The 25,894-nt window shown below is 47.1% G+C and overlaps 1 protein-coding gene and 1 long non-coding RNA gene across 17 annotated transcripts in view; one reads left to right on the forward strand and one right to left on the reverse strand.

The window, feature by feature from the left end:
- Positions 1–17,831, forward strand: part of KIF9 (kinesin family member 9) — a 48,874-nt gene extending 31,043 nt beyond the window's left edge. For 7 of the 9 annotated variants that reach the window (XM_045862555.3, XM_064596912.1, XM_064596901.1 and 4 more), the window contains 9 exons: positions 1,167–1,222; positions 1,986–2,076; positions 2,536–2,669; positions 3,932–4,123; positions 5,710–5,924; positions 8,941–9,117; positions 9,412–9,527; positions 9,931–10,035; positions 17,694–17,831. In XM_045862555.3, coding sequence (XP_045718511.1) covers positions 1,167–1,222; positions 1,986–2,076; positions 2,536–2,669; positions 3,932–4,123; positions 5,710–5,924; positions 8,941–9,117; positions 9,412–9,527; positions 9,931–10,035; positions 17,694–17,744 — 1,137 coding nt within the window. In that variant the 3' untranslated portion in view covers positions 17,745–17,831. Of the gene's footprint in view, positions 1–1,166; positions 1,223–1,985; positions 2,077–2,535; positions 2,670–3,931; positions 4,124–5,709; positions 5,925–8,940; positions 9,118–9,411; positions 9,528–9,930; positions 10,036–17,693 lie in introns of those variants that run through there. The other 2 variants (XM_064596923.1, XM_064596928.1) reach the window with 1 other exon arrangement.
- LOC123833864 (uncharacterized) overlaps positions 1–25,894 on the reverse strand; it is a 65,621-nt gene that overhangs the window by 3,955 nt on the left and 35,772 nt on the right. For 2 of the 8 annotated variants that reach the window (XR_010413387.1, XR_010413391.1), the window contains exons 4-6: positions 16,438–16,495; positions 8,924–9,266; positions 1,917–2,172 (exon numbers count right to left, since the gene is read on the reverse strand). This is a non-coding gene — a long non-coding RNA (uncharacterized LOC123833864). Of the gene's footprint in view, positions 1–1,916; positions 2,173–8,923; positions 9,297–14,189; positions 14,847–16,437; positions 16,496–17,988; positions 18,091–25,894 lie in introns of those variants that run through there. The other 6 variants (XR_010413390.1, XR_010413389.1, XR_010413396.1 and 3 more) reach the window with 6 other exon arrangements.

The following is a 25,894-nucleotide window of genomic DNA, read 5'->3' on the forward strand; positions in this document are numbered from 1 at the left end:
TGCCGCAGCTCAGGTGCTCAGCTGTGCTGGGCGGAGTGAGGTCATTCAAGGATGATGGTCATGCGGGCTGACAGGGCAGACATGCAGGGCCTGTGTTGGAGTAGGCCAAGGAGGAAGAGTCCGCAGCCACACAGGGAAGGGTCCTCAGAGAGAAGGGTGCGTTCTGTTTTTACAGTGCAGGCCAGCAAACCCCTCATCAGGGAGCTACATGGCAGATCACCCCCCCACCCTCACCCCAGGCCTGTTACTGTGGCAGCTATAACTGGCAGGCCTGGGACAACAGGGGTGGGCTCTTCTGGCCTTGGAGGAGGGTTAGTCCCAGAATGACCCTCCGGCAAGGGTAATGCTTGTGGTCTGTAGGGCCAAGAGGGAAGCCATTGGCCTTCCTCTAGCCACAGATGTGTGTGTGCCAAACAGAAAGTTCATAACGGAACCTTGTAGAAACAGGAGAGAGCTGAAGACCATAAATTTTATTAAAATTTTTTCTTAGTATTTTCGAGAACTAGAGTCATTTTAATTTTATAGAGACCTTCACTTAGAAAAGGTAATTTTTAAAGATTCATTTATTTGAGAGAGAGAGCGTGAGCATGCAAGCGTGGCAAAGGGAGAGGGAGAGAGAATCTCAAGCAGACTCCCCGCTGAGCATGGAGCCTGATACGGGGCTGCATCTCATGACCCTGAGATCACAGCCTGAGCCGAAACCAAGAGTCAGCTGTTTAACTGATTGCACCACTCAGGAGCTCCAGGGAAGGTCATTTTTATAACCTCAGTAAATACTTAGTTTGAAAACTATGAATCAATTGTTTCTCTGTTCTTTTTTTTGTTTTTTTAAGATTTTATTTATTCATTTGAGAGAGAGAGACAGAGCCAAGCAGGGGGAGAAGCAGAGGGAGAGGGAGAAGCAGGCTCCCCGCTGAGCTGGGAGCGCGACGCAGGGCTCAATCCCAGGACCTGGAAATCATGACCTGAGCTGAAGGCAGATGCCCAATTACTGAGCCACCCAGGCACCCGTTTCTCTGTTCTTGAGGAGATTTCAGATGTTCCATTCTTAAGGCAGATGATCAAGGGTTAGCCGAAGAGTCCTGGTTTCTCTACTAACCATAGACACACCCTCAGTCCTGTGCTGCCTAAAGCCCAACCTCTCTGCCTTGCTGTCTTCCCTCCAGATCATCAACCTGAGACAGATCCAGGAGGTGTTCAATCAGTTCCGGGTGGTGCTGAGGTAAGGGACCCCCACCCACCCACCTGACTCCTACATCAGGCTGTCATTTTCGTTTCCCATGGTCAAGGTGTGGCCTCTAAGCACACTGCCTTGTTTCTCATGGGTGAGAAGCCAGCTCAGAGTCCTTGGGGTGTGCCCAGGCCCTTGAGCTCTCAGATCCTCCAGCCCTCCCTTTCCCCTGGGGGAAGCCGGGAGGAGAGCCCTCCAATCAAGGACAGCTCAGAGAGGAAGTGGTCCCTGGTGGGTGTTTCCTGAGTTCATTAATTAGACGGGAGGTCCTTCTGGAGTACCAGCCCTGAGTGTGGCCAGAGCAGGGCATCGTGAATACTCCCTGTGCCCAACCCCCACTTCAGGAGTCATTTGCAGTTTATTTGGGTGCAGACACACCTGTAGACTGAGCAGCTCATGCTGGGTAGTAGCACAGACATGGGTCACATGATTCCCAAGGGCCTTGTAAAGATAGAACCTGGGTGGGAAAGCATGGTCCTGAGGCAGGCTTACAGTCCTTGTTAAAGTTTTGGAGCAGAAGTGCCTGGCACATAAGGGTGGCCACTGCGGATTTTAGGGCTGGACAGTGGGTGTGTGCCCTGAGGAATCGGGGTGTGGAATGGGCTTGTTTGGTCTAGTCTGGTTCATGATGAGGGTATGGTTCCATCCCAAGGGGCCACACCCAAATGACTTCTAATTCCCATACTTGGTTCTTGCTCTGGAAGGTTCAGCCTAGCGCCAAAGTGCAAGGTGTTCTCTCATTCTCTCTTTCAAGCCAACAGGAACAGGAGGTGGAGTCCACTTTGCGCAGGAAATACACCCTCATAGACAAGAATGACTTTGCCGCCATCTCTGCAGTCCAGAAGGTATGCATGGTTGCTTCTTGTTGACAGCATTCATGTCAGACTTTTTCCATCTCCAGACCTTTCCAGAAACAGCAGGTGTTCCGCATTAGAGCAGATCTGGGGTTGCAACAGATAATGGTAACACCAGGTTGAGTGGGACCCATGCAAGAGTAAACCATATATGAATTCAAAATGGTCTACAGTGTTGGAGACATGACCATAAACATGACCATAAACAAGACCAATTCCTGGAGTTAGGTTGGAGACGGGCCTTAAGATCCTCAAGGAGACACCAGACCATCGAGTGGATTTGATGTGGAACATGGACGTTGGTAGGGTGATCAGAGATAGTGCTGTTGGAGATAGCCTGAAGCTAGGCATGTGGGGTGAACATGCCCACCTGGGTACATGTACACTTGGGTCCCCCACGGGCCAAAACCCCTAATCTAACCCTCGGCCCTGTGGCTGGCCTCTCTCCAGGCAGGGCTTGTGGACGTTGATGGCCACCTAGTGGGTGAGCCTGATGGACAAGGCTTCGGACTCGGGGTCATCCCTTACTCTACCAAACCTGGGAAGAAATCCAAGTCCAAGAAGACGTTCAAAGAACAGCTCAGGTGAGGAACCTTCCTGTTGCTTTACCTGCTGAGCATCTGGCCCTCCTTGGCTGGTGAAAGAGAGGACACAAGCTAGTGTCTTCGCTACTGGGTGGTCCCAGTTGCTCGTATTGCCTGCCAATACTAGCAACATCTGTGGGGCCCAGGCTGTGCTGGTTACCTCTTGTCCACACAGCAACCCCAGGAGGTAGGAGTTCATGTCTCCATTTTACTGATGTAGATACCAAAGCTCGGAGAGGCGAAATCACTCCCAAGGTCACACCACTGAGGAGTGATAGAGTGGAAGAGAGAAGCCGGGCTAGCACCCCCCTACCCCCAGTACTACATGAGGAAACCACCCCTAACCGGAGTCCTTTTGTGACCCAGCTCCCTGGTACTCATGTCACCTAAAAACCCCAGTTCACCTTCCAGACAAGAATCATTTGCGTGTGCCGGGTAAGAGGAGTGTCAAGGCTCACTTAATGAGATGCCGTCCCTGGAAGATGCTGGTAGTGGTGGACGTGAACACAGGCTCTAGGAGGCTCCTCTCACTGAAGGGGTCACCTCGTGGGAGGCATGACAGCCTCTCTGTGCTTCCATTTCCTTCTCCCTAAATTGGGAATCCTAATAGTAGCTTCAAAGTCAGGGGGGTTATTGGGAAGATAAATGGGTGAAGGCAGTCCCTGTACCTAGAAAGTAGGCAGTGCGAATGTGGTGTTGCTGTTATTCCATCTGCTAAAGAAACACAGGCCAGAGCTGACTGTAGAAAACTGTTCCATGCAGAACAGGAGTCGGGTAGCAGGGGTTGCCGAGGCCCCTGGCCTCCTCCTGACAGCTCAGGCCGGCTCAGATGTGCCTCTCTGAGGAGGAAGACCCTGGGCACCATCACTTGGAGAGCGAGGGCAGCTACTTTCCTGGGGGTGGGTGTGGGCACTCGTGGAGGCGGGAGAGCAGGTCGTGGACTGGTCAGGGCAGCAGGGCAGACATGTCTTGCTTTACCTTTGGTCCGCAGACAGACCTACCCTGGGTGGGAGCTCTGCCACCTGTTCCCCGGGAGGCCTGTGTGATCAAGACCTCAGCAGCCCGGATGCTCCGGGAGCCTGTGGCCCGCCCCACAGGTCCAGCCGCTTTCAGACCTGGAGCCTGCCTAGTTTTCCCAGGTGTCTCCTGGCTGGGATGGGACTTCTGATGTCTGAGGGTTTGGAAATGTCACTCCCCTAAGTACCAGAGAGACCTTACTGCCCATGACTGAGCCCTGGGGCCTCCCTGCCTTCTCTTTCCAGCTCCTCAGCAAAAAAGGAAGGTGCCAGCAGCCCTGTGAGTGGCAAGGATTTGGAGGTCTCTACCTCCAAGACCCAGCTGACCCCGTCCTCCAAGGAGGGGGATGTCAAAGAGCTGCCTCTGAGGGACCGGGAGACCTCCAGCATTGAGCCTCTTCCCTCAGACTCCCCGAAGGAGGAATCACGCCCACCCAGGTAACACCTCATGCAAGTTCACCAGATCATTCAAAACCAGAGTGTGATCCTCAGCATGTCAAGAGCGCCTGCAGATAGATGAGAAATAAAATAGGGGATAATAGGCAAAGACTAGGAGCACAGTCAGAAAGAAGCAACGTGATGGCTTCTCCACAGGTGAAATGGTCCCACCTCAGGAGTCCTCCAATATACGCAGTTATACATGGAATCATTTTAGGCCCTTCAAATAGCAGTTATTTAAATAATTACGTTTACATTGAAAAAAATAACTAAAACGTTCAAAAGGCTCCAAATTCTCAAGGCATGAGACCCCTTCCTCTATAGCTCCTCAGTTCCTCTCCCTGGCGAGCCAACAATTGAGTGTCCAGTAATGTATCCTGAGGAAACAGAGATGTGGACAGAGATTTATGCAAACGGATGTTCATGGCATCATTACTTTAAAAAGCCAAAAACAATTTTGGGAAACACCTTCAGTAGCTAACATTACGGAAAAGGTACTAAGTGAATGATCATCTCTGCCCTTGGGATGTACGAGGATGTGCATGAAGAATTTTTTCCCCAGCAGGTGAACATTTCCAAGAACTCAGAGAAGTTGAAAGTACTGTACAGCAAACACCCACTTGATTCTACATTTAACACATTACTTACTTCATCATGCATCTGTCTTTCTCTCCATCCCTCTTATTTTTTGGATGCATTTTTTTTTTTTTTAACTTTTAAAAATTTTTTTATTATATTTTAAAGGTTTTATTTATTTATCTGAGAGAGAACTTGAGAGAGAGAGCACACACACAAGCAGTGGGGAGGGGGAGAGGGAGAGGGAGAAGCAGACTCCCTGCTGAGCAAGGAGCCCGATGCGAGACTCGATCCCAGGACGCTGGGATCATGACCTGAGCCGAAGGCAGACGCTTAACGACTGAGCCACCCAGGCGCCCCCTTTTTTTTTTTTAAGATTCATTGATTTGAGAGAGAGTGTGAGTGAGCAGGGGGAGGGACAGAGAGAGAGAATCCTGAAGCAGACTCCCTGCTTTGCAGGGAGCCCGACGCGGGGCTCGATCCCAGAACCCCAAGATCACGACCTGAACTAAAACCAAGAGCCAGCCATTCAACTGACTGAGCCCCCCAGGCGCCTCTTGATGCATTTCAAAGGAAGTTGCAGACAGTCCACACCCCCTGGCCCCCAACACTTCACCTTACATCTCATTAACCAGAGTTCTCAGAGTGCCTTAGAGCATGAAGGAATGCCTCTGTGAAAAATGTAAGATGTAAAATTATATCTACTGCATGACCTCAAACATTGTATCAAAGAAATCCCTGAAGGAGATGCACCAAGGTGTAGTTGCCAGTAGGTAGTGCATGGTTTTTTGCTTTGTTTTCTGTTTCCTATGCTTTTTCTTGCTGTCCTCACTTTCTGCTGTGGTCACGTGTCCTTGCGTGCGGGGAGAGACGGAGACCGGGGAGTGGTTCCTGCACAGGGTGCCTGGGAGTTCTGGCCTCCAGCCCACAGAAGCCCCCCGCTCCTCCCCCCGGGAAGAGAGGCGAGGTGCTGGGCTCTGGCTCCCCTTCCCCTCCCCTTCTGTCTTCAGGCCCAGTACCCCACCCCCCAAACCTGTGGCCTTTGAGGACTTTAAGAATGAGCGGGGCAGTGAGATCAACCGCATCTTCAAAGAGAACAAGTCCATCTTGAACGAGCGGAGGAAAAGGGCCAGTGAGACCACACAGCGCATCAATGCCATCAAGCGGGAGATGGACATGACCAAGGAGGCACTAAATTTTCAGAAGTCACTCCGGGAGAAGCAAGGTGAATGTGGTAGGAAGGTGGCCGGGGGCTGTGGGAGCTGAGTCATCCTGCTCTAAACAGGGCCGTCTTGGGCACAGGAGGACTGAGGTGGGTGGGGGCCAGCAGGGCATGTGGGAGTGTGGTCTTCACGCCTGGGTCATCATGTGGCTCTAGTCAGCCCCGGGGAGCCTTAGGCTCCTTCCCTGTCAGTCAGCCTTCGCCTGTGGGTCTCCCATTATTTTGTTATCTCAGACCTAAGTGCTGGGCCTTCTCCCTGATATGTGCTGTTCCCAGTGGAGAAGCAGGCCTTTGGTTTTATAGAGGCCTCCCCAAGGAGATGGGCAGCTGGTGACCCCCACAAGGGCCCTAGGTCCTCGTGTGGTCTCCTCACTGCCCAGGGTAGTCTGATTGGCATGGGGGTGCTGGTTAAGACACAAGAAACTGAGGAGGGAAAGAGAATATGGGTACCAGAGGGCCTAGGGAGTCATTGTCACTGAGATCATTCCTCATGCCAAATCCTCAACACCCATGCTGGCCTGGCAAAGTCTAGTCTCCTAAGGCAGGTGGTATGTGTGTGTGTGGGGGGGGGGGGGTCCTCAGGCTCAGAGAGCAGGGACCTCAGTGTGGGGAGGGTGCTCACTGGTTACCCTGACCCTGGTGCCCTTGTCCCAGTGGCAGACAGCGCTCAGCGCTGCCCTGAGGTGCCCTCACACCTTGAGTGTGTGGAGGACTTATCGGAGAGGGCTGATCAAACACAGACTCCTAGGCCCTGACTACTGGTTCTAACTCAGGCGATCTGGAGCAAGGCCCAGAACCTGCATTTTAATGAGTAACCATCCTGACTCTGGGGCCAGAGGTTCAGAAGCCACATTCTTGTTCACATTGCTGGTTCCATTGTCCTCCCGACAGGGCACATTGGAGGTTACTGGGCTTTCCCTGGCTAAATCACAGCCCTATTCCAGGCGGGCTTCCTAGGCGGTGATCCGTCGGGGCATCTGCAGATGTCATTTGTTTTATTTCTGCAGGCCAGGTGGCTCATCTCACAGTGAGATGTGCACTTTACTCATTTACGTCTCAGAGGGCAACTCCAAATTCGTGAGGCCACTTTGCTCATACTCTACAGACCAACTGTGACGCACTATTCCAGAGGGCTAAGCCTCCATGGATGTGGGCATGGGAGAGGGCTGGTCATGGTAGCTCCAGATAGGCCCCAACCCAGAACCTCCAGGGTGAAGATCTTACGGGACCAAGGACTTCTTTGTCCCTTCTGCCCACACCTTCTTAGACTATGCAACTTCTTATTACCTATTTACATATCTTAAATAATACATATTCATGCTATGCTGACATATCATTTATGCCTAAATATTCCTGAAAACAGATATTTTTAAGGAATGAGATGAAGATTAAACAAACAATATTTTAAAATAGTTAAAATTTGGGGGTGCCTGGCCGGCTCAGTCGGAAGAGCATATGACTTGATCTCAGGGTCTTGAGTTCGAGCCCCATGTTGGGTGTAGAGATTACGCAAATAAATAAAAACTTAAAATGAAATAAAATATTTAAAATTTTATCTATCAGTATAAAAACATTTTTTTAAAGATTTTATTTGAGAGAGAGAGAGTGAGCACAAGTGGGGGGCAGAGGGAGAGGGAGAAGCAGGCTCCCTGCTGAGCAGGGAGCCTGATGTGTGGGGCTCAATCCCAGGACCCTGGGATCATGACCTGAGCGGAAGGCAGACGCTTAACTGACTGAGCCACCCAGGTGCCCAAAAACACACATTTTTGCTCTTTCCCCCCAACATGAGTTGTTTTCCCATTGGTTGTTAAAATACTAAATAAAATACTTTTATCTTGAGGGAATAGATCAGGTAAATTTGTTTTTTGATTCATTTTGATTGATAGCCACTTATTGGCCCAGCCAGGTCAGCAAATTTGGCATGTTAATTAGTGTTTTGTGAAAGAAAAATGAAAAATCATTTTAGGTTCAACTCTTTGAAGTTTTTTCCTTGGCAATAATCCAAGAACCCCCCGGTGGGACACAAGGTGTTCACGGTCCCTCCCCGTGTCATCAGAATACTGTAAAGACTTTACTCTGTAAAGGACTTGTGTCTATCACAGTGACCACACTGGGGACTGCCCACAGCACACAGACCAGGCCGCTCTGCAGTGAAGGGGAGGGACCTGGGGGGGGGCCACTCTGTACCCTCCCTCTCTAGACTTCCTTAATTGGGACCAATTCAAGATTCTAATTGCCTGTCCATAAATGGTGTGACAGTGTACCTTAATTTTTTCCCACTGAGTATCAGTGGAAGGACACCTGGAGACTGCCTTATGCGCCTCCCCTCCTCACTCTCCGGGGTTCCCTAGGGTGGAAGCCCCACAGCCCTCGTGCGATTGACATGATGCCTGTGGTGAGCTTTCTAGGTCCCGTGGGCAGTGGCCGGCTGAGTGAATGGCTCCACAGACCATGTTATTTTGTCTTAACTCAGCAGCCCTCCTCTGACAGACCTTAAAAGCTCATGCCGAGACCATGAGATGACAGATAGCATGACTGACCCCTCTCCTCCTGGAGCCTCTTACAGCCTCTTGACATAATACAGATTTACGCGCTCTGTTCTTGATAACCTTGCCCAGGTGCCTTGTGGTACTAGCCCGTGGTGGCAGTTCATTTATATGACTCACAAAAAAGGTAGACATCCACTTAATTGAGGTGACTCCTGAACTATGTTTGGCCAGTAAGGTTTAAGACCAAAATAAGTGTGAAGCATGCGCCATCTCTACCCTCTCCCCTGCGCACGCCTCCTGTTCTTAAAGTTGCCCTTGTGGCCCCCTCTGAGCTGAACTCCCTCTTCCGGTGAGACGTGGCCTGGTGGCCTGGCCTCCTCGTGCTTTGCCCACCCCGGCCCCACAGCCCAGCCCTTCCTCTGGTGTCTGGTCTTCGTGTTTTGCCAGCATTTTGTTCCCTCTTTCCAGAATTCCTCCCTCCCCACGCCCCAAGTGAACACCTCATTCTCTGACCTCCTCTGTCCCTGCAGGCGAGTACGAGAACAAGGGGCTGATGATCATTGACGAGGAGGAATTCCTGATGATCCTGAAGCTCAAAGACCTCAAGAAGCAGTACCGGGCTGAGTATCAGGACCTGCGTGACCTCAGGGCTGAGATCCAGTACTGCCAGCACTTGGTGGATCAGTGTCGCCACCGCCTGCTCACGGGTGTGCCATTTGGGAAGGTCGGCCGGCCACCTGATGTCCCGGGAGGCAGAGGGCAAGGCTACCACCTGGGTTCTCGAAGCGGCTTCAGAGCTTCTCTCTGACAGCTGGGGCTGGACAGGGGCTTTGAAGTGTTTCCAGGACTCTGAGAGCTGGAGAGGGAGACAGGAAAGGGTGAGACCCTAGAACAGGAAGCAAAGAAGAGGGTGAGCCTGTGACAGGCACACACACCGGCTTTACCTGCTTCCTCAGGGCCTCCCCAACACCTCACAGTGCTGTCTTCCTGCCTCCTTGCAGAATTTGATATCTGGTACAACGAGTCCTTCTTCATCCCTGAGGACATGCAAGTGTCGCTGAAGCCAACTAGTGGCATCCGGCCAGGCATGGTGCCTATCAGCAGGCTCGTGGCTCTGGTGAGTGGCACAGGGGCCGGCGTGGGGACAGTGGATGAGCACAGGTTGGTGGGCAGTACCCTTTGTCCTCTGTTTTCTCCACAAACATGGCCGTGTATAGGCTGCTCCCAGCCTCTCCCACGGCTGGCCCAGGCAGATGGACAGGTCCAGGTCTCCCCAGTTATGGAGGATGGGGACACAGAAAACATCACTTGCTATTGCCACCTTTCTGGGGTGGCTCATCCTGCCCAGGTGGCAGCTACAGGATGTCTGGCAAATATGGGACCAGGGGTTGTGAGCTACCCTGCATGGGGGTTTACAAACCCTGCAAGGGGCTGCCCTGATGCCCCCCCGCCAGGCCCTGTCAGGGAAGTTCCTAACAATGGCAGGCGGAAGGGACTATGCTGAGTTGAGCCTCCCCTAGGGAGAAGATGACCAGGACAAGTTCAGCCAGCTGCAGCAGATGATGCTGCCAGAGGGCCCTGACTCCATCTCCTTCTACAATGCCAAAGTCAAGACAGAACAGAAGGTAACTGGGCAGGGGGCGGGGGGGGGGTTCATGTCTCCAGGAAGGTGGGGCCTCAGAGATCACATTATTAGGACACCCAAGATCACACTTCCCACTTTGGAGAGGCAAAGAAGGAATATGCCAGCCAAGGGAAATACAGAGTCACCCAGAGTCAGTGGGTATCTTCTGCCAACTCTACAGAGTCCTAGATTGGGTTAAATCCAGCAGGGGCCCTACAGACCCCAAGATGGTTATTGGGAGCTAAGCTGGCCCATGTGTGGTTCACAGCCCAGGGTAGGGTCTGGGAATCTCCTGAGACCACTGGGAATCTCCTGACACCACTGGGAATCTCCTGGGACCACTGCCTGTTGGGGACCGCCTCTCCAGTGGGGGCCACCACAAATAGGAGGCAGGGGACAGAGAACCACATGCAGCTGAGGCAAAGCTAGACAGGGTGTTGGCCACAGGCTGGGCCTGCACTCTCCTCCCTAAGCAGGTTGGGCCAGAGCAGAGAGGCTTGTTCTGAGGCTCATTCTGGAGCCAGAACACAGAGAGCCCATGGTGTGCCCATAGGCTATTCTTTTTATTTTTTTTAAGATTTTATTTATTTGAGGGGCGCCTGGGTGGCTCAGTTGGTTAAGCAACTGCCTTCGGCTCAGGTCATGATCCTGGAGTCCCAGGATCGAGTACCGCATCGGGCTGCCTGCTCAGCAGGGAGCCTGCTTCTCCCTCTGACCCTCCCCCCCTCATGCTCTCTCTCTCTCTCATTCTCTCTCTCAAATAAATAAATAAAATCTTAAAAAAAAAAAGATTTTATTTATTTGAGAGAAAGAGCATGAGTGGGTGTGGAGGGGGAGGGGCAGAGAGAGAGGGAGAAGCAGACTCCCCACTGAGCAGGGAGCCCAGTAGGGCTCTATCCCAGGACTCTGAGATCATGACCTGAGCCTAAGGCAGATGCTTAACCGACTGAGCCACCCAGGCGGCACCCACAGGCCATTCTTACACAGCAGGTAGCAGGTGCACATGGGGAGATTGCCAAAGGGAGCACATCCTTTAAAAAATATAAATACAAATACCCAGTCCCCCATCCTCTCTGACAGGGAACCCCTGTCACTTGTTTCTTGTGTTCCCATTGCGCATTGTGCTGTATCTTGCCTTTCCCACTAAATAGTGTATCCTGAAGATCATTCCATTTCTTTTTTTTCTTAAAGCTGTATACTAGTACTCCACTGTGAGGATGTATCAAAATGTACTTAACCCATCTCATATTGAGGAACATTTGGGCAGTTCCGTTTGTTTACAGTACCAATATTGTGATAACCTTGTACAAGTGCGAATTCACATGAGTGAATATATGTGAAAGTTAAGTTTTGTAGAAGTGAATTTTTTGGTCACAAGGACATGTGTACTTATTTTTTTTTAAAGATTTTATTTATTTATTTGACAGAGAGAGACACAGCGAGAGAGGGAACACGAGCAGGGGGAGGGAGAGGGAGAAGTAGGAGAGGGAGAAGCAGGCTTCCCGTGGAGCAGGGAGCCTGATGCGGGGCTCGATCCCAGGACCCCGGGATCATGACCTGAGCCGAAGGCAGACACTTAACGACTGAGCCACCCAGACGCCCTGGACATGTGTACTTTTAATGGATGGTGCCAGATCACCTGCTTAGAGCTGGACCCATCTGTACCTCCACAGCTTCACCACAAGATATATTATCCTGCTTTTTGTTTTTTTCCAATTTGAAAGGAGAAAATGGCCTCTCAGGGGAGGTTTAATTTATATTTCTGTTATTATAAATGAAGTTGAGCTTCTCATATGTTTAAGTGCCATTTTAATTTCTTTTCCTGTAAATTGCCTATCTGTATTTTTGCCTATTTTTCTATCGTTTTTTGGTCTTTATTCTTATTAATTTGTAGGAAGTCTTGATATACTGGGAAGATTGGCTCTTTATGATATGAGCTGCAAATATTTTCCCGTTTGTCATTTCTCTTTTGTGTTTAACTCTGGTTTGTTGTAGTTATTCTGTTGGGTTTTTTTTAAGATTTTATTTATTTATTTGAGAGAAAGAGAGAGCATGCATGAGTGGGGGGAGGGGCAGAGGGAGAGGGAGAAGCAGACTCCTTGCTGAGCAGGGAGCCTGACGCAGGGCTATAAGTCTGTCTTTATGCCAGTACTATGTCTTGGTTACTGTAGATTTGTAGTTAGTTTTGAAATTGCAAAGAATGAATTCTCCATCTTTGTTCTTTTTTTTTCAAGATTGTTTTGACTATTCAGGGTTCCTTGTATTTCCATACAAATTTTCAGACCAGCTTGTCAGTTTATGCAAAGAAGCCAGCTGGGACCAGGGTTGTGTTGAATTTATAGATTACTTTGGGGAATATTGCCATCCTAACAATATTAAGTCTTCAAATCCATGAACATAGGCTATCTTTCTATTTGCTTAAGTCTTCAATTTCTTTCAGTGGAGTTTTGTACTTCTCAGAGTTTAAGTTTTGTACTTAAAAAAAAATTTATTCCCAAGTATTTTATTCTTTTTGATGCTATTATGAATGGAATTGTATTTTAAATTTCATTTTTGGATTGTTCATTGTATTTGTATAGAAATACAGTTGGTTTTTGTATAATGATTTGGTATTCCATCACCTTGCTAAACTCATTTATTTATTTATTTATTTATTTTTTGTTGAACTCATTTATTAATTCTAATAGTTTTTTAGTGGATTCCTTAGGACTTTATGCATATAAGATCATGTCATCTACAAATACAAATAGTTTTACTTCTTCCTTTCCAATCCGATGCCTTTTATGTCTTTTTCTTGCCTAATTTTCCTGGCTAGAACCTCTGGTACAAAGTTGAAATAAGAGGTGAAAGTTGCCATCTTTGTCTTGTTTCTGACCTCAGGGGAAGGTATTCATTCTCTCACTCTTAAGTATGATGTTAGCTGTGGGGTTTTCCTAGAAAAGAAGAGTCGTAGAGCAGCACTTCTCACTCTGCCGTGCACATGAATCACCAGGCTGTTAGAATACAGAGTCTGACGCAGCAGCCCTGGGGCGGAGCCTGAGATTCTGCTTTTCTGATAAGCTCCTAGATGATGCCTGTGTGGCTAGTCCAGGGAACACCCTCTGAGCAACACTCTTTGAAGTTCATTATTAGGGGGCACCTGGCTGGCTCAGAAGAGCATGCAACTCTTGATCTCGGGGTTGTGAGTTTGAGCCCTGCATGGGGTGTAGAGATTACTTAAATAAATAAAAAACTTTAAAAAAATGAAGTTCCTTCTTAGAACCTTTCTTTTATCAGGGTGAAAAAGTTCTCTTCTGTACCTAGTTCATTGAGTATTTTTATCAGGAAGGGATATTGGAGCCTTATCTTTTTGAATACTGTCTTTTTATTTTTATTCTCTCTTCTAGGATTCTGATTAGATGCATATTAGACTTTCTCATTATGTCCTCTGTATCTCTTAAAATCAGTCATTTCTTCCAGCTCCTCATCTCTATACTGTAATTTGGGTAATTTCTTTACATTCCTGTTTCAGTTTATTAACGCCCTCTTCAGCTATGTCTAATCAGCCATGTCTAAAAATTCTATTTGGTTCTTCTTCAAATTTACTTGGTCATTTTTTTTTTTAAAGATTTTATTTATTTATTTGCGAGAGAATGAGAGAGAGAGAGCATGAGAGGGGGGAGGGTCAGAGGGAGAAGCAGACTCCCTGCCGAGCAGGAAGCCCGATGCGGGACTCGATCTTGGGACTCCAGGATCATGACCTGAGCCGAAGGCAGTCACTTAACCAACTGAGCCACCCAGGCGCCCTACTTGGTCATTTTTTATAAACTCTTATTTCATGCTTTTTTAAAAAAATAACTTTGAGATAGGGGTGCCTAGGTGGCTCAGTCATTAAGTGTCTGCCTTCAGCTTAGGTCATGATCCCAGGGTCCTGGGATTGAACCCATATCGGGCTCCCTGCTCGGCGGGAAGTCTGCTTCTCCCTCTCTCTCTCACTGTGTCTCTCTCTGTCAAATAAATAAGTAAAATCTTAAAAAAAAAATAACTTTGAGATGTAATTTATATACCATACAATTCACCCATTTAAAGTGTACAATTCAAAAATAAATAAATAAATAAAGTGTACAATTCAGTGGTTTTTCATATACCCACAGTTAAATGCAACCATAACCACAGTGAATTTTAGAACATTTTATTCTTTGTTTTTTTACTTCTAAATATTTCAGTGTTTATTTTTTAAGAACAAGTACATTCTCTTACATAATCATGATATAGTAGTTGAAATCAGGAAAATTAACAATGATGCAACTATATTATTTAATCCAAAGTCCATATTCAGCTTTTGCAGTTGTCCTAATGATGTCCTTTATGATTATTCTCCCTTCCCACCCTGTCCAGGATCCGGTCTAGAATCATGCATTACATTTAGTTGCCATGTCTCCTTTAATCTAGAACAATTCCTCAGTCTTTTCTTGTGTATGATTTTTATATTTTTGAAGAGTCCAGGACAGTTTTTTTGGTTGAATGTCCCTCAGTTTAGGTTTGTGTGATATTTTCTCGTGATTTAAATTCAAGTTAAGCATTTTGGGCAGGAATACCACAGAAATGATGTTACATACTTCATGGTACATCGTATCAGGAGGTGCCTTAGTCAGTTTGGGATGCTATAACAAAATACCATAGGCTTGGATCTTAAACAATAGACATTTCTTTCTCATGGTTCTAGAGGCTGAGAAGTCCAAGATCAAGGTGCTGGCAGATTTGCTTCTTGGTGAAGGCCTTCTTCCTGGCTTGTAAACAACCATCTTCTTGCTGTGTGCTCACATGGCTTTCCTAGGCATGTGTTTGTGGAGAGAGAGAGAGAGAGCTGTCTCTCTCTCTCTCTTCCTTTCTTTATAAGGACACTAAACCATCATGAGGAGCTCCACCCTCATGGCTTCATCTAAATCTAATTACCTCCCAAAGTTTCCCACCTCTTAATACCATTACAGTGGGGATTAAGGCTTCAACAAATGTGTTTTGAGGGAATAGAAACAGTCTGTAACAGGGGGCACAAGATGTTGCTTTGTCCTATTATTGGTGAGGTTAATTTTGATCAGTTGGTTAAAGTCACCGTGTATGTTGAATAAGAGGACCACAGGTCTTTTATTTTATTTATAAAATTTTATTCCTTGTTGTAAATTGTTTACAACATGCAAAGTGATTTGCATGGTTGGCACCATGAATTTCTCTCTTGATGTTCCCGACAAACCTTGCGTTTTCTTTCATTACTTTCAAAGTCTCAGATAAACATTTAAATTCTAAATCATTCAACAGAGGAATCCTACATTTCTGTAGTCAGTGTTACATTCTCCCACCCTCCCCGAGTCTCTAGGAGAACTCTCTGCATTAGACATTTCTTCTGTTTAAGACATGCCCCTGCACACGCTTTATACACAGATGTTGCACTTGAGCCATTCCATCTTACATTTATTTAAACCTTTTCACATATATTTTTACACACAAAATAGACAGGATCAGATTTTTCAAGGTCAAAACGTTTTCCATTTTGCTGAATTTCTCTCATGGTAGCTTTTTTTTTTTTTTTTTTTAAGATTTTATTTATTTATTTGACAGAGAGAGACACAGCGAGAGAGGGAACACCAGCAGGGGGAGGGGGAGAAGGAGAAGCAGGCTCCCCGCAGAGCAGGGAGCTCGATGTGGGACTTGATCCCAGGACCCTGGGATCATGACCTGAGCCGAAGGCAGTCGCTTAACTGACTGAGCCACCCAGGCGCCCTCTCATGGTAGCTTTTATTCATGTGTGTGTTTAAATCGTAAGTTCATATTTGATTGACCTGCAGCTGTCGGACTCCCGAGTGCATAAGTGCATTCTCTCCCCCCTGACAGTGTTTGCACTGCTTTTGCAGTTAGCCATGGGGCATTGCCAACGCGGGACCATTTTAACCTCCTCCAAAAATTCCAACGTGAGGGGCACCTGGCTGGCTCAGTCGGTAGAGCACGAAACTCTTGATCTTGGGGTCATGAGTTTGAGCCCCATGTGTGGTGTAGAGTTTACTTAAAAAAAAATATTACAACTTGAGAAGGGATTAATATCCAGAATATATAGAGAACTTTTAAAACTCAAAAATGGGCAAAGAATAGACATTTCTCAAAAGAAAACCTATAGATGGACAGTACACACATGAAAAGATGCTCAAGGTCACAAATCATTAGGGAAAGGCAAATCGAAACTACAAGATAACCACCTCATACCCATTAGGATGGCAACTAATTGAAAGCCAGATAGAATAACAAGTGTTGGTGAGGACATGGAGACATTGGAGCCCTAGTGTGCGTGCTATGGGTGGGAATGTAAAATGGTACAGCCATTAAGTGAAACACGCCAGTCACCACAAGGCAAACACTATAGGATTCCACTCACGTGAGGTACTTGGAGTCGCCAAAATCAGAGACAGGAAAGAGAATGGCGGTTCCAGGGGCTGGGGGAGGGAAGGAATGGGGAGTTAGTGCTTAATGGTTATGGAGTTTCAGCATTGCAAGATGAAGAGTCAGGAGGATGGATGCTGGTGATGGTTGCACATTAGGAATGTATTTAATATCACTGAGCTGTACACTTAAAATGGCTACGAGGGTAAGTTTTATGTAGTGTGTATTTTGCCACAATAAAAACACTGGGGGGGGCGCCAAAAGAATTCCAGTTTAATGTAGGAGCTTCAGTTCTAGTCCCCCACGCTGTGGGGGGTCTGGATTCATACCCACATTTCCAGTTGGGTTTCCCATTCGCTTGCTTACTGCCCAGTGTTTCTATTTCCACACACTTTTCCCGCCTGCTTTCTGAGAGCCCAGCAGTGCATTAATAGGGAAGAATTTGTGAACATTTAGTTGGTTTGGGGAGGGAGGGCCCTCCAGAGTACGTGTGTGCCCACGCCTCTGCAGATAGAAACCTCTTCTTTTCTTTTTGAACCTAATTCTTGCCAGAAACTTTCAAGTGGGCCCTTGAAACATACATGTTTCCTTTTAAACCTGCCTGCCATACCCATTTTTTGGGGTGCCTGGATGGCTCAGTCGGTTAAGCATTTGCCTTTGGTTCAGGTCATGATCCCAGGGTCCTGGGATTGAGCCCCGCATTGGGCTCCCTGCTCAGCGGAGAGTTTGCTTCCCCCTCTCCCTCTGCCCCTCCCCCACCCCCGCTCATTCTTTCTCTTCTCTCTCTCAAATAATATCTTTTTAAAAAAATATGCCTGCCACACCATTTTAAAACAGTTTTACACACTTTTTTTTTTAAGTTTTTTTTTTTTTTTTTGACAGAGAGACACAGTGAGAGAGGGAACACAAGCAGGGGGAGTGGGAGAGGGAGAAGCAGGCTTCCCGCGGAGCAGGGAGCCTGACTCGGGACTTGATCCCAGGACCCTGGGATCATGACCTGAGCCAAAGGGAGACACTTAATGACTGAGCCACCCAGGCGCCCCAGTTTTACACACTTTCTTTAGGACAAAATAATGAAAGGGGATGAATGGAACATATTTCTCACAGAATTGGGACTGGTCAGAGGGCATCCTTGTTCCCAAACTGATGTTTGCAGGAAGAATGATGGGGTGGATGTAAATGGCATGGCTTCTGAGCCTTAAGTCTATATCTCCTAATCAATTCCTGTTTTCTCCTCTTTTCTGTGTCCAGCACAATTACTTGAAAACCATGATGGGCCTCCAGCAGGGACACAGGAAATAGGGACTAATCGCCAATACCTTAAAGGACAAGACTCCCAGGAACCCCTGCCTGCTCTATATGGGCTGCTAAACCACCTGCCCAGAGCTCCAAATGCTCTGCTCCGAGGCTGGGGTCCAGCACAGAGAACTCACGAGGGCCTGCCTGCCTCCCAACGCAAACATCCTTCACAGGACACCCTTGCTCATCTTCACAGAACACTTTTGGTTTCAGTTCACTGTCTTATATGCAAGGACAGGATAAACTAATTTTCCAGTCTGGACTTTTGATGCTCACTCAAGAACTTGCTTTTATTTCCTGTCCAGGAGGATGTCTTCCCTGTGTACAGGTGGGGTCAGAGCTGAGTCTCCTGTAAGAAGGTGAAAAAGTAGCTTAGCCACCCTCCTCCTGGCCCGGCTTTGTCCCACTGGCCAGCCCCTTTCCTTCTCTGGATGGACATCCTGGGGGTGAGCTGGGTCTGAGGAGCCCCACTTCTCACAGCTCCTTCAGGTCATAGGTTCATCAGGGCATCCTTCCTGTGCTCCTGAGCCAGTGAAGGCGGGAGGCCCTCCTTCCTCAGCTACCAGAAGACGAATGGGTTTAGGTGGAAATGGCTGAAGGGCAGATTTTTTTATCTCACAATAAGAAGAGGCTTAAAATGAGAGCAGTGTTACCATGAAGTTAGCAGGAAGAGCCCCACAGTAGGAGGCTCTCTGGCAAGGAGGTTACAGAACATGCACCGGATAGAAGGTTGAACTGGATGGCATTAGTCCAGAGACCGCGTGATTCTGACTTCAGCCCGTCAGTGAACAGATGGATGGGGGTTTGTGGAAGACAGAAAGTAGAAGAGCATCCTTAGGGTCTCTGCCCTCTTCCTTTTCAGCCCCTTTCTCTTTCACTGACTGATACACAATGATCCTAAAAGAGCTTTCAGAGACTTCTACTACGCCAAGGCTTCGCAGAGCAGCTTTGAAGTACCCAGCCTCATCCCCCTGGGTGACACACACGGGGACTGTCCCTGACCAGCACTAATGGTGTGCACACAGCCATGTTGGTCAGTCCTCATGTTTCCTTTGATTGTGGCCAAATAGACAAGTCTGCCCAGGCTCTGCCTACCCTCCCAGCTAGTGGAGGCCTTAGGCAGAGAGTTCGGATTCTTTCCTTTCTTGGCTGCCCCTGCTCTTACCAGGACTTATTGGGGGTTCCCAGGTCTTTGGGGCATCTCAGGAAAGAGGACATAGCAAAGAGGTTACATCATCTTGTTGGGGCCACAGGAAGCAACTGTTTGTGGCTTCACCAACCGCCTTTCCTTCTTTCCAGCAGGGCCACAGGCCGGAATGGCATGGCCCTGCGGACATCACTCCCTAGGATTCCTGGATGGCCAGTCTCGGGCCTGCTGGCCAGGGCGAGCTGGGCCTCTGTCACGGCAGTTGGGCACATTCGTCTTTAGCTCATTCATTACTACACAGGCCTCTTTGGCACAACGTGAAACAGGCAGTGGCCGGCGTAGGCAGAGCCACAGGAATAAGCCAGGATGGTGCTCGGTAGATCACCCTCCACACAAACTCCTCATAGGAGCAGATGCTCCCAACGTGACAGGGAGCTAGGGGGTATCATGTCCACTCAGATGGGCCTGTTGTTCTAGAAACTAGTTCCAAAATCACCCCTGAGGGGACTTCCAGTTCCATCGTGTGACAGATAAGATAACCTGACAACTCTACAAACAGAAATGCTGGCTCAAGTAGAAATTTTTATTTTTTATTATTTTTTAAAGATTTTATTTATTGGGTGCCTGCATGACTCAGTCGGTTAAGCGTCTGTCTTCGACTCAGGTCATGGTCCCAGGGTCCTGGGATCGAGCCCCGCATCGGGCTCCCTGCTCAACGGGAAGACTGCTTCTCCCTCTCCCACTCCCTCTGCTTGTGCTCTCTCTCTCTGTCAAATAAATACATAAAATCTTAAAAAAAAAAAAAAAAAGAATGCTTTAAAAAAAAAAGATTTTATGTATTTTTTTGACAGAGAGCGCACAAGCACGGGGAGGGAGAAGCAGGCTCAGGAAGCCCGACGTGGGGCTCTATCCCAGGACACTGGGATTGTGACCTGAGCCGAAGGCGGATGCTTAAGCAACTGAGCCGCTCAGGCACCTCTAGAAATTCTTTTAAATGCAAAGCTAAATTTGCAGGAAAGAAAGGGAACTGCCAGGCGCTGGAGAATTGAAAACCCAGAGTGGTCAGCATTTGACCTGGCTGTGGCTGCAGGGGATAGGAAGGTGTGTGAGCGTGTTGCTGCCCGTGAGTGTTAATGTCCACCTAAGTGTGAGAAATAAGACCTCGGCCCATGCCCCATTGGAAGTTGGAAGTGGGACCCTCTGCATAAAGCTGGCACTTTGAAGGCTTCATCCTTGAAGAGGGAAGCTAGAAAAAGTTTCCCCACTTTTGGGGGAACAGGTCCTGTGAGAATTTGCAACCATGCACAGGTTTGGGATTCAGATTTACATGGTGTGGTCCAGGAACCACTAGGCTGAGGAGTTAGCCTAAAAATTAGCCCAAGGCTGAAACACCTAGCAGGATCAAAAAAAATCTGCACCTGCCCTTTACCGAGCCATACAGCATTCCCACAAAACCCTAGTAAACAGGAGCTCCAAAGATTAAGCACACATGCGTGCCCATGTGGAAACAAGCTATCGTAGTGGAGGCACAATGAGAGCATGATCAGATAAATTATTGAATAAAGATTATACAACATATGTGTGTTTTAAATAAGGACAAAAGTAGGAATATGATAAAGGCCATCCAAATCACAGATTTTTAATTTTTTTTAAAAGATTTTATTTGAGAGAGAGAGCAAGAATGAGAGAGCTCACATAGGGAGAGGGAGAAGCAGACTCCCTGCTGAGCAGAGAGCTGGACACAGGGCTTGATCCCAGGACCTGAGATCATGACCTGAGCAGAAGGCAGACACTTAACCAACTGAGCCACTCAGGCGCCCCGATCACAGATTTTTTAAAAAAGCAGAACTTCTAGGAATGAAAAAATGTTCTAAAAGTTAAAATGACAGACTAGAAACAGCAAAAGAGAGAATTGATGACCTGGATGTTGGATCTGAAGAAGCTGCCTGGAATAGAGCATAGACGGATGGCAAGATAGGAAACTGAAAGTGTGGCTAAGAGACATGGTGGACAGAATGAGAAGCGCCAGTATACATGTAATCACAGATCCAGAGGCAGTCCCAGGGAGATCTTGTGCGCTCATCCAGTCTCCTGGCTTTAAGCGTCTATTCATATGCCAATTCTCAATCTTACACATCTAGCCTAGACTGCTCTCCTGAACTCCAAACCTGTAATAGCCACAGCTAACTTGGCATCTCCATTTGAATGTCTGTTAAGACATCTACAAATCAGGGGCACCTGGGTGGCTCAGTTAAGTCTCTGCCTTCGGCTCTGGTCATGATCTCAGGGTCCTGGGATGGAGCCCCATATTGGGCTCCTTGCTCATCGGGGAGTCTGCTGCTCCCTCTGACCCTCCTCCCTGCTTGTGCTCGCTCTCATTCTCTCTCTCTCTCTCTCTCTCTGTGTCTCAAAATCTTTAAAAAAAAAAAAAGACATCTACAAATCAGCATGTTTAAATATGCCCCTCCCACAGTCTCCCTTATCTCAGCCCAATTGCTCAGGCTAAATCCTTAGTTTAATACTAAACTCCTCTTTTCTTCTCACACCCCACATCAGATCTGTCTAATTCAATGGACTTCACCTTCCTACTGCATTAAAAATCTGACCGCTCCTCCCCACTTCTATTGCCCCGACTCTGATCCAAGCCACTGTTCTGTCTTGTCTGGATATTGCAGCAACTTCCTGTGTCCTCGATTCCTCCCCTGCTTTTCTATAGTCCATCTCCAGACCAGCTGCTTGGTTGATCTTTTTGAAATAGAAGTTCGACCACATCACACGTCTTTGCATTCTTCAAATGGTTCCTGTTCTCTCAGAGTGAAACCCAATTCCTTAAAACAGCTCGAAGGCCCTACGTGATCTTGCCTCTTGTGACTTGACTCTCTTCTCTTTTCTGCCCCTTTGCTCACTCTGCTCCAGCCATGTGGGCCTCCTCCCCTGTTCCTTAGACATGCCAGGCAGCTCCTGCCTCAGGACCTTCTTACCGGCTGTTTCTTCTGCCTGAAATCTCCCAGATGTCCTCATGGCTCACTCTGACTTCCTTCAAGTCTGCTTAAATGTCACCTTCTGTAGCAGATACCGTCAGGCCTTGATCATAGACCATTGCCCTTGCCATTCCTGCTAGTGGATTTTCCTACTGAAAGCATCTGCGACTTTCTACATAAAGGCTCTCTCAACCGTAGGGACTTACTTGCTGCAAAGGGGGCCCAAATGCCAGGGAGTTAACACATTGAGGAGCAACCCTCAACAAATGAGTTGGATGAGTATCCTAACCTCTCCCTTGGATGGGGCATCTCTTAGGCATGTTCACTACTTCCTGGGATGAACTTCACACAGATGAACCAAAGGAAAAAAAGATGGTTGCTATATTTAGTGGAATTATCAGTGAAATAATATCACAAAATATTTGAAGTAATGATATAATTTTTAATGATATATAACAGTATAATGAAAAGGATAAGATTGGACCAATATAGCACGCAAGGTTTCTTTCTGAAGTTTGGAGATTCAAGATAGGACAAAGAACTCAGGGTAGTCCTCCCTGTCCTCCATGATCTTTAATCTGGAGGGCTCAGACACCTCTATTACTGTTTCCTCTGGCATCGAATGGAGATTCCAATCCACTTACCCCCCTACCAGCTGGCCCCAGGGAGTCTCACTTTGGACTTAACTCTTGATAGTGGGCTGCATTTTTCTGAGGCAATACAATATAGTGGTAGAGCACAGGCTTTGGGCCAAGACCTATGAGTTTAAATTGGGACTCCATATCTTACTGGCGTGGGACCCTGGGCAAGTTGTCCAATTTCCCAGCCTTTGTTCATGTGTAAAACCAATGATTAATGACCCTGGGGCTGTGTCTGTCTAGTGCACAGCAGGGCCTCAACCAACTGAAACAGCCAGGACATTAACAATAATAAAGTGCCCAGCATTATGTCTTATAGATGGTAAACATACCCCCCCCGCCCCAGTGTTAGGCTCCTTTTCCACTCCCCAAAATGGATTTTGAATTTGAAAAGGCAGCATTCAGACTGGCATTATCTTTCTCTATTTAATCCTGACTGTGATGGCTTTTAAAGACCACAAGCTGAAGTACAGAGAAGTAGCTGCTAAAAATATACCCAGTGTCATCCTGGGCGGTGTTACTGGAGGTCAAGTGTCTTGGTCAGGGAAGTCGTAGTTCCACTGTATACCCCAGCTGCCAGGCTGTGTTGGCACTTCATGTTGGGGGCTGGAGGCAGCGTTTTCGCTGGACAGACTCCCCAGGGGAGATTGACCAGCATCATGAGAGGTTCTGAAAAAACTGTCAAGCAAAGAGTAGTCCCGGAAATTAGAGACATTTAATCTGAGAAGTGAAGGCCAAGGGCCGGATTTTCTGTCATTTCAGGAGGAAAAAACAGGACGAGTTTTCCAAACCTGGAATGGATGGTCTTGGTGCAAATTGGGCCCCATTGTCCTGGCAGCCCCAGTTAAGGTCCATGTGAAAGAAATCCTCAAACCAGGAAGTGAGGACTTGGAGGCCTCTAGGTTCCTTCTAAGGCTAAATTCTGTGATTCTATAAAAGCTGCTGTGGATTTATTTAATGTATCAATTGAAAATCACATCATATACGTAGGCACATTTATATTTGAATAAAGACTAAAATGTCAAAAGGTCAATGGTGGTTTCTGGATGAAACGAGGATTTTTTTCCCCTCTGGAATTTTTAATTTATTAAATATTAATTGTTTTTATTAACAAAAATATCAAATTTAGAAAATATTTTAATAAGAAAAACAGTCTTTCTAATGAGCAGCTCAGCTTTACAACAATAAAGGGAGAGGCACTCCATTTGCAGAAATGTATCCACAAACCCTGGAAGGAAAATGGGGGTCTTACATGTAGGGAAGGGGTTTACCTCAAGGCTGGCCATGATTGTGTGATTTGATGACTAAGTGGCTTGTTAAGAAATGGACTTCTAAACAATAAAGAAAAAAAGGAAAGAAATGGATTTCTGAACGCAGGTGGGATTTTTCTGTTACAAGTCCCTTGAAGAAGAATCTGCTCTGTCCAGAAGAGTTGTAAAAAGCATTATGAGCCTGGGGTTTTGAGTGTGTGGAGTAGACAACTGCTATTCTTAAACTTGGGGATGATGTGTTATGGGGCTGTGCCCTGGCCTTCTGCAAAAGGTGCAAAGGCTGAAGGAGGGACCTGGAAGGCTCCCAGAGAGGCTGAGAGGGTAGAGAACACAACCACATATGTGGTCAGGTATATGAGAAAGGAACACAGGATCTGGGAACTCCGAGAATCCAGGACCTTGGGTGCTCTTCCTTCTCTGAATCTCAATCTCTGCATCTGTAAAATGCACACAGCAGATATGACTGCCCTCTCCCGCCGCAGGGATGCTAAAAGGATTGCAGGAGATAATGTCTATGAAGACCTTACAATGTCGGGGCGCCTGGGTGGCTCAGTTGGTTAAGCGACTGCCTTCGGCTCGGGTCATGATCCTGGAGTCCCGGGATCGAGTCCCGCATCGGGCTCCCTGCTCAGTGGGGAGTCTGCTTCTCCCTCTGACCCTCTTCCCTCTCGTGCTCTCTGTCTCTCATTCTCTCTCTCTCAAATAAATAAATAAATAAAAAGAAAAAAAAGACCTTACAATGTCTAAAGCCTTCCATAAATATCTGTTATTATTCCTGTTCCCTCCGAATGGCAGGAAGCTATATTAAGTAAGAATCCCTTCTGTTGGGGTGAGAGCCTCAGAAAGGAGTGGGAGTTTTGACACCTAGTAAGAGCATTAAAAAGTCCCAGAGCTATACAAAAATGTGGTGGTGGTGGCGGTGGTGTCCAAATCTAAGAAAGATTTTGGACGTGAAATGTGAGTTTATTCAAACCGGACAAGAAACCAGGATCTCCTGAAGCACGGGATGGATGACCGGATGTCAGTGAGAGGAACATCTAATGGTATTTAGGTGTTTCCATTCCTTTAAGTCTTTTCATCTAAATTCTGTTACCATCTGTTTGAATATTCTAATATTAGTCAAGATGTATAATTAGCTCCTGTAACAAGCCTCGTGGTCTTCTGCCAATGCCACTTTCTTGAAAAGCTCCAGAGGCAGAAGATGGATTACGAGCTCTTCCCTTGATGGTTGGCAATCCTGCGATCCTGGGGGCCTGGGATTCTAGGTCAATCCCCCACACACACACAATAAATAAAGCAAACCAAAAATGCAAGGGCAAAAAAGATGCAGATTATTACCTCAAACATTATTTTAAGATTTGACTTTAAACTGGAAAAGCAAAATAACCCCAAAAACATGCTATGTACATGCCAAAAAAAAAAAAAAATTAGCCAATAAAGAAAAAGAGAAGTGCATTTTTTTGAGTTCTGACACAGCTGTTCTTATCCCTGGCTGCATATTATAATCACCTAGGGTGCTTTTATAAAATCCTGAGGCCTAGGCCACATCCTAGACCGATTACATCAGAGCCTCCGGGATCTGGGCGTCAGTATTCTTTAAAAGCTTCCCCGTGATTCTAATGTGTAGACTGAGTTGAGACCGCCCTGATAAGAGACCTGGACATTTATTTTTCACTTTTGGTATGCTCTTGTTTACCTAATATGGTGATGAATTGTTGATTAATCTTAATTAGCTATTATTTAATATCATATATTGTCTTAGAAACAAGCACAGAAACTTTTCTGCTGATTAACTTTCAATTCACAAACTTCCATAGTTTCTGATTACAAAAAGCCGAGTACTCAAAGGTAATACCTTGGCACTTGTATGTTTCCTATGCTGCACAGGTGATTCTGATTTGCAGTCAAGATTGAGAGACATTGGGGCACCTGGGTGGCTCGGTCGTTAAGCGTCTGCCTTCGGCTCAGGTCATAATCCCAGAGTCCTGGGATCAAGCCCCACACATCGGGCTCCCTGCTCAGCGGGGAGCCTGCTTCTCCCTCTCCCACTCCCCCTGCTTGTGTTCCCTCTCTCGCTGTGTCTCTCTCTCTGTCAAATAAATAAATAAATAAATCT

The sequence above is a fragment of the Mirounga angustirostris genome, unplaced genomic scaffold (genome assembly GCF_029215605.1).
Source record: "Mirounga angustirostris isolate CCGP_5_RB_7025 unplaced genomic scaffold, mMirAng1.0.hap1 SCAF_1, whole genome shotgun sequence".
Taxonomy (NCBI): Eukaryota; Metazoa; Chordata; class Mammalia; order Carnivora; family Phocidae; genus Mirounga; species Mirounga angustirostris.